Raw genomic sequence first — 12776 nt, 5'->3', positions numbered from 1 at the left:
ATTAATTTTTTTAAAAATAATGTTAAAAGTACAAAAAAAATTGATAAATAGAATTTTGTTATTGAATATTTTATTTTGTAATAATCGTTGTACAGATTTTGTTGTATATATAACATTATCAATCATTTATTAATGAAATGGATACGAAATAATAACTATCCAAGGGTAACCATACATGGCTTGCTAACTTTGTGGTAGGTTGGTCTCGTTAATAGGTAGGCAGGCGTGATTGCGATAAAAAATAGCATAGCAAACACGCTTGCTTTTGCAGCCTGTTTCCGGTGCATGCCCTTCCCAACCGATTTCAAAGGGCTAGCGTTAGCATGATATTCACAAATATCTAAAATAGAAATATGTATTTGACATTGAATCAATTTAATATCACCCATCCTGCAATTACTATATCATATGTTGTCAACAAACTAAACATACATACATATGTATACACACATATATAGATATGTATATATATATATACACATATGTGGTGTGCGTGTGCGCGTGTGTGCGACAATTTTACGGCTTTTGTCGATATTTATTTATACTCAGTGATTGAGGGATATGTTGTATTCCGTTTCTAATCAACCCAAATGATATTAAATGGGGATAAGTATGTCCACTTTCTAACTAAAAACCATGATCTAAAATAAATATTATGTGTACGGTGTGAGTGGGAAGAAGCTTTTGAGGCAGGGAATAAAAGAACGTAGTCGTACGCTCGTTCTTAGCACAAAACAATTTCAAGCACCCTAAGCCTTCAACTTTCACACTTCCCGGGCCCGATTGATGCCACACTAACGGTTGCCCATTTTTATTCTTCTTACTTTTTCTTTAATAATTTCACGTAAATAAATAAAATCGTGGGCCCACCTAGGAATCAGGCTGGAAAAGGGTTGGGTTGGCCAAGGGTTTTTACCCGAATTTAGCCCGATTCAGGGCCTAATCAGCAACACGAAACATATAAAATTATTAAAATAGAATGGAATATATTATCTCGGAACAAATTTTATCGGATTAGGCGAAAACAATTGTTAGCTTTTCAGAATTCATAATAAATTAATAATCGGCCCTATTTCCTCAAAGAGCTGAAGCTGTTTCATTTTCAACAGGTTTTTTTAATTGGCGTACAAGTTTGTTATAATTGATTTTCGAACTTGAAATCTTGGACATTGGTGGCATTTTAAGAATTTTGTAACCGATTCCTAAACACACACATGTAACATAAGTCGCAAATCCATCCACTAGATTTTCAAGTCTATCCATGTTGGATACTTCGATGAATCTTTTCCATTTTTTAAGAAGAATTTCACGAGAGGCTCATCCCACAATTTACGGCATCCCAAGAGGGCTTTTGCTTCAGACAACAAACAAATTATTGATGTGCATGGAAAGAAAAAAAATGATAATAATTTATATAGAAAAGATAAGATTTCGATAATCTAGCTGGCTGCATAACATGACTTTGTCACACTTATAAGCCAGATGCCCCCTTGTTTTGGAGGGGCTTAACCTTTTCTAATACTTTATTTCTCTAGACTTTTCTTAGGGCATCTTCAGATTTCACTTGTCTTTGTTTCTTGGGGAAGTGACGAGCTTGTGGAAGAGCAAAGTTAAAATGATGTCATAACGAGCAAAGTGGAAACATAATTACCGCAAATCATGCCACTTTTGTGCAAGTGTGAATCCCAAGCCCATCTTTATCGGATCGGGAAAAAAAAAAAAAGAATTAGTGATGATAATTTCCTGAGAATCTGACATACGATCCAAATAAAAGATGATATGAAGTAAATATTTTATTCGATTAAATAAATATGTATTCGAGTTTGAGTATTTTCGGATGTGTAGATGGAAGCGGGTATTAAAGAATTCTACTTATGCTCGACCTGAATAATCCAATTAAATTAATATATATATATATATATATATATGATTTTTTTGACTATAATTTAATTTTGATGTGTTTTTGTTGAGTGATATTAGTTTGATGAAACGAAGAAAATTATTGGTAATTTTTTTTATTGTTTTCAACAATTTAGTAAATATTTATATCTTACTCGAATTAATTCAAATTTGAGAAAATATAATTATAGTTGGTAATAAAATATTTGGTTTGAGTATGAATATTCAATACACCGATGGATATGAAGATGATGGTGAAATTAAATACCGGATGGAGACGAGGATGATGATGAAGATGGAGGATATGAATTACTACAGAAACTCGACCAATTGTAATCCCTAAATAAATATCTTATTTTATGTTATGGTTACATTATCTCAATTTATAATTAATAACACATTCAACGAATTCGAGACAATTTTCATATGCGCTAGGTAAGTAGGTCAGATGCCACAGCAATTGACATTAAACAGAGAGTGAACGCGACAAAAAGAGAGTTACAGTTTCATTGCTCCTATTTAAAAAGAATTATGTTATGAGCCTCCCAAGCTATAGAAATATGGATTATCCGTCGGCATACACGTTGGATCATCGAACCTCATGTTACGATTCCACGCTAAAATTAGTTTGTGGGATCAGAACGACAGACTCTGATGATTTTACGGGTGGCCTCAAAAACATTTCGCCGCGACGAGTTAATCAATCATCATATATTTAATTTGAAATAGATTTTAAAATAATTTAACTGTTGATGAGTGTGCCGTCCAGTTCGTAATAAATTTAGCAAATTTAAGGCCTTCAATGTGTTCAAAAGAGGCGCAAACAAAATGCTGGTCTGATTTTCAAAATGTAAAAAATGTAAATTCCTAAATTTCAGTCCGAATGTCACACCGTACGTGGAATAAGTTGCAATCCCTCTTCGACATATGCAACCAAAATTAATTCACATGCCGTTTGAAATAGACAGGCACAGGCTAATGACACTTCAACATCACGACAACAAGATCTCGTGCATGAAATTGAAATCTCTGACACATATATTGCAATGAAGCAAAAATAGTGAAACTGGGAACTAACCTATGAATGATATATATACATCAACAACAATTTACATTGTAAAACCTATTAAAAAATATGCATGCTTTTCGTAAAAAATACAGTGAATTTTCAAAATATCTAAAATTGCGAAGAAAACATTAAAATAGCGAAGCATTTTCTAAACCATTGATGTATCCACAGATGTGAGAGACAAAAATAGATTTAGGTATTTAATTTAGAATTTGAAATTTGTCGATTCTAATTTAACCTAAGAGTTTTAAAATAATTGGAAAAAATAAAAAATTATAATTTTTATTTTATCTTAATAAATTTTTTATAAATAATAAAATGTCAATAACCAAAGAAATTTTGTTTAAGGGAGCAATTAATATGAAAGACGATTCAGTGGTGTTCACGTAAATTGCTTACTATAACAAAACATACATCTGCGCGTGTGTCAGAAGCCCATTATAGATATAATTCATCCCAATTTATACCAACGGCCCAACAGTTGAATTTGCCCGATAAGCCCACTATATTATAATTTTGTTCATCGTATAATTTGCCCGATAAGCCCATTATAGATATGATTTTGTTCATCATATAAAATATAACAAATTTCAGACTCTCATATTTAATAATATAAAATATATATTCATAAATGATGAAATAACAGTGAAAATATTATCAGAAATGAAATATATTAATTTGCAAACAAAACAGAATAAATAGGTCAATAAATTAAAATCTAAGCATATATATATTGATGGTTTTTAATGAATAAAAATTTTAAAAATGACCACCCATCTTATTTATCATAGATATAAAATATTTTTAAAATATATATTTTATTTTTATTTTTTAAAAAAGTAGAAGAGGCCAATCCCGGCTTCTTACGTTTTATTAAAATTGGATTGGAAAGCACGCGAAAGTGTAGCCCCAAAATGAAGAGGCGTTGTCCTAAGAGAAAAGACACGCGTCCCTTATCCATTGGGTCACGGTGCGTCACCTCCATTTCCTCCCCATGACACATCTCCACTTGCCTTACGCACCTGAATACTCACGCAATTACTCAGCCATGCCCACGAGATCGCCGTTTGACATTCTCACGATCCCCCAGAACGATGACAATTTGTCCGCCGCGATCTTCTCGTCTGAACAGAATGACACCGCCTCTTCCCCCTCTCGCAGGAAGAAGAAGAAGAAGAGGAATAGGAAAGGAAAAACGACTTCCGAGGTTTCATCCGTGGTTTCAGAAAATTCTGTAACCAATGGTGAAATTAAGAACTATAGCTGTACGGTGAGTAGTACGGTTACAGAGGAGGTTGAGAGTGAGGCGAATTGCGTGATGCGTGAAGTTACAGCGCAGTTCCGGGAATTGAGGCAGAGGAATGTGAGTAGTGTGATCAATGGAGGTGAAACTATGATCTCGTTGGCGACTGAGGAGAGTGGTAGTGGTAGAAAGGAAGACAATGCGGTGGAAGGAGTTGAGGAGAAGAAGGAGGGAGTTGGGAGTGAAATCAAATCGGATCAATGGATGCATTTGAAGGGTGGGAAATTGCAGAAGGAGGTGTCATTGGATTGGAAGAAATTGATGTCTGAAGATTCCAATTGTGAGTCCATCTTCTTTAAGTGTGTGTTGATTCTGGTTTCCCTTTTTGGATGCGGAAAATTCTATCCGAAAGTCCGGCTGTTATTTTTCTTGATTGAATGAGTTAATATATGGGGAGTTTATGAGAGTAGCTAATGGATAAATGCAAATTGGCTATAAAAAACCTAACCCTCTGATAAAATATACTGATATTTTGACATGGGCTAGGAAAATGAAGAGGAATACTTGAGTGGGAAGTCCAGTTTGACGGTGGTTAATTACTGTTTTTTGTGCAGTCCGTAGTTGTGAAAAGCTTAGGAATTTGGAGCCTCCGTCATAGAATTATTGTTAGTCCTTGATGCGGAACATAGGCTATCTGGATCGAATTCGATAATGACTTTGAATGGGATGCATGTGATTTGTGGTTCCTAAACACACGGGCACTGACATGAGGTTTTATCCACCTTGGAATATCCATTATTAAAGTGATAAAATGAAGCAAGAAAACTGAATCGCATAATTTATGTTTTTGCATAATTGTCATCTTTACTCGCATTAACTTATGTTACTGGGACTTAAAAATGGAGTTATGAAGTGATCCTTGGATGATTCTTTATTGAACTTACTTGCTAACGAGACAATTGCGTGTTTCATCCCATTCCTTACGGGATTTTTCATTTATCCCTTGCTTTGGGGCGTGTTTCACAGTTCATCCGATGATATCACATTTGGCCTCATATTTTAATTTTTTATAGACGGGAAATTGTGATGTAAATTTGCATGGAAATGGAGGTGAAGTTTGATACACTGCTTGGGAAGGGGACCAAAAGTGATGTCAACTCTAAAGATCAGTAAGAAATGTATTGAAAAACCACAAGTTTGGGATGAAAAAAGTTCAACTTTTCCTTTCAAAATTAAAATTTAAAATCCTTAAAAACTTTCCTTCTAACTGTATCCTTTCTGTTGTCTGTAGTTTTTGGTCGCACAACTTTGGGCACTTTTAAGTTCTGTATGCTGTGTGAAAAGACTTCTAGCTACCCTGGAGAAATAATCTAAAATTTATGTCACGAGTTTATCACTGTATTTTAGCTGATACTTAAAATAATGAATAGTTTCATGATGAACTCCGATTTTTTTTACGCAATGTTGTGCTGTAGTTAATGGTTCTGTTTATAACTAAAGAGTGATGTTTCCTGGACGCTGTAATTTTATATTGTGATGTCGATTTGAGTATTTCTCCCTTTTTTGTGCTTATTTTAATTCTTTACATTTAGTTACTACATGATTGACAAGTTGTCCATTTTCTTTGCTGGTAAGGTAGAATACATTTTCAAAATGACATGCTTCATGTTTTCTCTTCCATTTTCTTTTCCCCCCCATTTTTTCCTGTCCACTTACCCAAGGCATTACAATTTCCTATCAGACACATTACATTTGGAGAAGTCACCGATGAAATATTTTATGGAAGAAATGAATGCTGGAAATTCCTTAAGAAGCACCACCACACTTAGCAATGATAAAGAACGAGAAAGAGTATATGATACTATTTTCCGTTTGCCATGGCGTTGTGAACTGGTAAAGTTGTCTGATTTCATCCTCAAGCACTACCACACTTATCCTTAAGCATGGACTCGTTTTCTAAATTTCTGTTTGCCAGTGAATGGTTTTCTTGTTGATCGTAGTCTTGTGGATTTAAGCCTCGAGTCATTTTTATCACTTTCCCATCAGTTATTGTCTGGAACTTGAAATTTTACGAAATCAGGACATGTTATTTTCTCCTTATACATGTCATCATCAAAAAGATTTTTGTTTTCTTTGCAGCTTATCAATATTGGTTTCTTTGTGTGCTTTGACTCATTTCTTTCGCTCTTAACCATCATGCCAACAAGGATTGTTATAACAATTTGGAGGCTTCTTAAAACCAGGTCAGTGCCATCTCTCACAAACAATACCTTTTGAGTGATGTGATAGGTTATGTGACATCAAATTTTAACAAAAGATTCCACTAAATATCATCTTATAAGTTAGGACATTTAAATAACTTGGGCAATTTGGCTGCGCCCATGCAATCATGTGGCACATGCATACAAGTATGTTTTGGTTGTGTTCTTATCAAAGCGTGGCAGCTTCAGCTCGTGATATTCAGTTGGTCTAATTGCAATAATCTGATCCAAAGCTAGTTTGCTAGGAAGACTGCCAAGGTAGATTTAGACTACAGTTCATGTTTGGGACATTTGGTGTATCAGAGTCTACAGTGTCTTTTTACGAGGATTTGTGTTCTTAGCATATATTCAGTTATGTTCTGATGTTCTCCCGGTATTGCTTACTAGATTTCAAATTTGGATGCCATGAATTTGTTTTGTCATAAACATCATTCACTTATTTTTCTCGAGGGACCTTATAGGTTTAGTATAATTTAATCATGCTTGTGGCAGGCAGTTTGAGAGGGCTTCATCAGCGGAGCTGTCTGATTTTGGCTGCTTTGTTGTCCTGGTCACTGGAGTCACTCTATTACAACAAGCAGGTTTTGTAAGGATAGTAAATCTGTAAAAGTTTTCCAAGTGTTTTGGAGAATTTCAGTATGAATTACACTATGTTGATGATATATTGTTCTTTAAATTTTTTACCAGATATCAGCTTGATATATCACATGATTCGTGGTCAAGGAATTATTAAACTCTACGTAGTCTACAATGTTTTGGAGGTAAGCGAATTAACTAAGGCAAGCATGATATGTTAAGGAAGTTTTATTATTTGTAAAAGCATACTCATGGTGTTCGGAACAGTTTTGAACTGTCTTTGGTTTGAATGTAATTAAGAATACATGCTATTAGATGTGGGTACTTGAAGCATCAAACGAACTTTAGATGTCTTGTCGCCTGTGGACAGATGTGATAAATTTATTTATTTCCAAAACAAATTTCCTGGATTTGACCACTGATTATCTCTTGTATTCATGCCATTAAAAGTTAAAACCATGCCCACACTCCTGAAACCTTGAAACAAAAAACAAATAACTTTAATTGTAAAATGTTTAGAGTATTTCTTTGATGTTCAAATGCCTGAAGAAAATATTCTGAAGGAAAGTCATGATCACTCGATACAGTTACTTCGCAGTCATGAATCATGATGGCTTCATTCATACTGCTATTCGCAGTTATCATGTAAACAGTTCCATATGATTCATGTGTTGAAGTTACTTGACAATCAAAATGGCCACGTCCTTGTTGCTATTCACTTTAATTTAAAGATTCTGTCATAGGTTTTTTGTTGACATCCATGGTTATAGTTTGTATTATTCCCGGTTTCCTATGACATATGCAAATTTGTTTGATATTGCCCTCCGAATGTCAGATATTTGATAAATTATGTCAAAGTTTTGTTGGAGATGTGATGCAAGCTCTATTCAATTCAGCGGATGGACTTGCAAACTGTTCACAAGAAAACATGCGATTCTGGCTGCGGAGATTTATTTTGGACGAAGCATTGGCAGTCGTTTCTTCAAATATCCTTGTCATCATAATAATTTTATTTACCATTTGTTACTTTTTTTTCTTTCTATTGTCATATCTTTCATCGATGTAGTTCCTTAACTCCCCATACTAGTTCATTCATTTATCTTATTAGCTCAGGCGGTTACGTTGTCAACATGTATAGTTGCTCACAACAATGCTTTATTTGCTATGCTTGTATCTAACAATTTTGCGGAGATTAAAAGCAATGTATTCAAACGTTATAGCAAGGATAATCTTCACAGTATGGTATACTTTGGTGAGTGTTGTTTTTCAATTTCTTTCTAAAATGCTTAGAAATTATAATATGCTTGGTTTAATTAGTTTTTCTTTCCAATGTGATATACATTTTGCACTTCTATTGTCTCAATCAGAATATTAGTACGGATGTTGAACTGGAATAATACTCATTATTATTCATTTGTTCATGGAACGCCAATAAAAGTTAGAATAAGCCTATGATATGGAAAATATCATGATTGTTTTTTTCTTACTTGTTGAAGTATTAATTCAATTTCTTTCTAAAATGCTTAGAAATTATAATATGCTTGGTTTGACTAGTTTTTCTTTCCAATTTGATATACATTTTGCACTTTTATTGTCTGAATCAGAATATTAGTTCGGATGTTGAACTGGAATAATACTCATTATTATTCATTTGTTCATGGAACACCAATAAAAGTTAGAATAAGCCTATGATATGGAAAATATCATGATTGTTTTTTCTTACTTGTTGAAGTATTAATTTTATGTCTAATACTCATCCTGTTCTCTGATTGCTCAACCAGATTCGATTGAGCGGTTCCACATTTCAGCATTTATATTATTTGTTTTAGCTCAAAATATACTCGAAGCAGAGGGTCCTTGGTTTGAAAGTTTTATCAGTGTAAGTCACAAGTTGCGAGCATTTTACATATTGATAATCTAGTATGATAAAAATGAAAATTGTGCGATTAGTTACTTCTTGAATATTTTTTCTGAATCATGCAGAATGCGCTAGTAGTTTACTTTTGTGAAGTGATTATTGATGTAATAAAACACTCATTCATCGCTAAATTCAATGACATAAAGCCCATTGCATTCTCGGAATTTTTGGAGGATCTCTGCAAACAGGTACTTTCTTTCTATAACAAATTGGCAATATATATTTTCCATCGATCATATTGGGTTGCCTTCACCTGCTACTCATGATAATATTATGATGAAGGTTTACTATATGATCTTGGACACATTTCTCATTTCTGTGCTTTGTTCTTTTGTTAGACATTAAATATTCAGACTGAAAGTGCGAAGAAGAACCTAACTTTTGTTCCTTTGGCACCAGCTTGTGTGGTAAGTATAACTACGATCTCATTAAAAATTTCTCTCCTCTTATTTCTGTTGGATGCTGTTATTGACCCAATTATACCTGGCCTTGACCAAATGGGTCAGCAGAGGTCCAAACCACTTATATCTCGAAATAACCAGAAGAATCTAGATGATGAGAGAGGGATTAAATAGAGGAGTTTGTTAGGAGAGATTCATTCACGTTTTTACTGTTAGTGATTAGTGAGTTACTAGCTTGAGCTAGGGTATTTGGCAAAGGATTTAATCTTTGGTTAAGTGTTTAGTGTGATAACTTTTACTTTGATGCGATTGAAAATTTAGTTCCCAACAGATGCAACATCTCAAACTCATCGAGTTCCATTTGATGAACATTCATTAGCAGAAAAATTGACAGGGTTTGGATTTTCTGTTCGACTTGTTTCCTACTGACACGTGCTTATCAGTTTATGGGTAAAAATAGAGACTTCACCAGATTATTCCTCCATCATCATCCCCATACCAACCCTCGTTAGCAGAATCTTAATCATACAATGCACCATCATCAGCCACTCATGTGGAAATCTTGCCACCACATAATGCGTCCAAATGAATATTACCAAATAAGAAATGGTTAGTTTCATGAATGTGATGCATTTCCTTGAACAATCAAATTATTCTTTATGCTTTAGAAAATGACTCCATGCCCGATTGAACAACTGAAGATGACACTTAAAACAACTTCGAAGATGGGGTTTGTGGTGGTAAAGAATTTGACGGCAAACAATGTGAAGCTATGGTGGTATCTGCAGACAAGAGGGAAATATGGCCCGCTTGAGAGGCATTTTAGGTGAATAGTATGTCTGTGGCTCCATGAACGAAATTGTGTGACGGTGGCTGACAAGGTAGCTCTACAATCGTGAACACGGTGGTGACTAAAGCTGCGGCAGGAAGAGTGGATTCTATGGTGTTGGCGGATGACGAGGGTTGAATGATTGAATTGGAGATGGTAGAACAGTGGTTGAATTTGTGATCGAGGTTATGGCATTGGTGGTGTGAGCAGGATGGTGCTACGGTGGTGGTTGTATCAGAGGATGTGTTTTGCAGAAAATCTAGTGTCTCTTCCTTTGCTCATAAACACGTGTCAATGGTTAACATGTGGAACTGGAAATTGAACAGGCTCACGGAACAGAAAATCTAACCGGAATTGATATTGACCCGGGAGCGAATTTCCAATAGCTCAGCTGCTAAATTTACAGTTAGTTTTGCTTTTCACTATTGTTGATAATGATTGTGATGCTTTGTTTGTTGGAATGAAACAATTCTTCTTTTGAGCATGATAAGTTGAGGAAGGACAGAGAAAACATAAAACGAAGTAAATACGTGGTTGGCCTGTAAGTCCTATCCACTGTTATAACCTGAAGGCTAAAAAAAAGGTCTTATAATTCCTCAGTTTTTTATCACAATCAATAAATGGGAAAATATACTCCGGATAAGTAGTCAAGGTAATATTGCATCTTATGTTTATCACGTATTTGCACTGATAGTGATAATATCTAATCTGATTTTTGCTATCCTAACAGTTAATTATGTTTATGCCCAGGTTATTCGTGTTTTGAGGCCGGTTTACGCAGCCCATCTCCCATATAATCCCCTTCCATGGAGAATTTTTTGGATTTTTTTACTGTTTTCTATGACTGTGGTGATGCTAGTTAGTCTGAAGTTAATGATTGGGATGGGCCTTCAGAAACATGCTAAGTGGTACGTTAAAAGATGCCAAAAAAGGAAACTTCATTCTGACTAAGTTTTTTTCTACCAACACCATGAAGGGCAGCTTGAGCTTTGCCGTGATAGATTTACACTCACTGATCTGCATCAAGATAACTGGCATGCCAAGATTGTTTATAATCAATGGTTCAAACACGAAACTCGGTTTCAAATGTTTACGCTGGAGATTTCTTTTGCTGTTATGTATGGATTAGTATACCCTCCAATTTTGTATTATAATTACATCGTGGTACAAAAGTTGATTGTGGTTTCAGCTTGATGCCACTTGAAGAGGATGTTGATAGCAATGAAATATTGAGAAATTTTAGGTAGAGTTGCAAAAGAACTCTTCAATACGAATTTTTTCTTTTAAAAAGTTGCGTGATCAGTCTCAACGTGGTTGAATTGTGTGGGTTTGTCCTATTGATCTATATTCTACTTAGAGGAGAGCAAAAGGAAATAACTTATTAAGATCTTTACTGTTTAATTTCGAGAATATGAAGAATTGCATTTCTAAGATATAGAAGACCTGTCAGCTCGGAAGGGTAACTTCAAAGTCGACCAGCTCGGAGCGATCAAGGTAATAATTGTTCCATGACTGATTAATTACTGCAGTTAGATATTCATTTTTAAAGTAAAGTTTGCTCATAAATGATAGTATTTTACATATTTTGCATTTTAATTTATTGTACTCTTACTATAAATTTTAATATGAAACGCAAGCGATTATTAATTTCGGTTTAATAAAAATTCCGATGATAATTTTGGCAATCTCAACCCGATAATGTCTTCTGCTTCATATGTCAAATCGGTGAATGTTAACTATTTCTCGAACGTGGTCAGATTCATCACGCTTCTCTCTGGAGTCCTTATGAAATGCTTTCATCAAACTGAGTTCTTTATGAAGAGATACGACTCGATCCTTCACATTAAAAATCAAACCCGCAGGGTAGTAAAGCAGCAGCTCCTTCAAATTAGTTGAGAGAAATTCTACAACTGCATCAGCCATGTCACTTCACAACTGCAAACAAAAGGCCATACATAGAAATAATTACGGCAAGAGAGAACCAATTCTCACACTAATCTGAATTCCAATCAGTCTCCACAGGAAAGCGAGTATAGACAAGATGATACAAGATCAGAGTCCGTAAGAGAAATCATTAGAAAGAAATTCAAAACGCAATGTAAAGCTACAAATTGTAAATAAACAGTCACCTAATCTGATCCTCCCAATTTTTCACACCACAGTACGGATGCTTCAGAAAATAAAGAAGCCCGTTATCTGAATAAAGCTAATCGACAAATATCAGGAAAAAAAAATACGAAGAAATTGAGACAGTGGCAAAACTACATATAAATCAAACTGGTCGATGTTCGATGCAGAATGAAAATGATTTCAACTTGGAAAGTTGTGAAAAAGAAATCATACACGATGAGAACGCATTCAATTAGAGGAAGTGCTCAAATTTGGACGTCAATACTTAGTAAATACTTGTAAAAGGCGAAATGGATCCTTGAAAAATTCTCAGCAAGTTGTAAGTAGGTGGAGAAATGGAGCGGAGACGGAAGACTTTTGCTAAAGAGTCAACGGCTATATTTGCCACTAAAGCCTAGCTGACGTGGCATTAACCTGATTGTAGTGGGCCGAATCCATTAAAATTGAGTT

General features: G+C 34.7%; 1 protein-coding gene across 1 annotated transcript; it reads left to right on the top strand.

The window, feature by feature from the left end:
* The first annotated feature begins 3889 nt into the window (after positions 1 to 3889).
* LOC142555523 (protein POLLEN DEFECTIVE IN GUIDANCE 1-like) lies at positions 3890 to 11522 on the top strand. The gene is made up of 11 exons (XM_075666430.1): positions 3890 to 4551; positions 5953 to 6104; positions 6351 to 6454; positions 6965 to 7053; positions 7160 to 7233; positions 7884 to 8034; positions 8133 to 8300; positions 8830 to 8927; positions 9032 to 9154; positions 9305 to 9373; positions 10947 to 11522. Exons 1-11 carry the CDS (start codon positions 3963 to 3965, stop codon positions 11145 to 11147), a joined length of 1818 nt encoding a protein of 605 aa, XP_075522545.1. The 5' UTR covers positions 3890 to 3962; the 3' UTR covers positions 11148 to 11522.
* Positions 11523 to 12776: the final 1254 nt, after the last annotated feature.

This window comes from Primulina tabacum, chromosome 1 (assembly GCF_025594145.1).
Source record: "Primulina tabacum isolate GXHZ01 chromosome 1, ASM2559414v2, whole genome shotgun sequence".
Taxonomy (NCBI): domain Eukaryota; kingdom Viridiplantae; phylum Streptophyta; class Magnoliopsida; order Lamiales; family Gesneriaceae; genus Primulina; species Primulina tabacum.
Note: the sequence above shows the minus strand (reverse complement) of the source record. Positions and strands in the feature narration are given on the sequence as shown.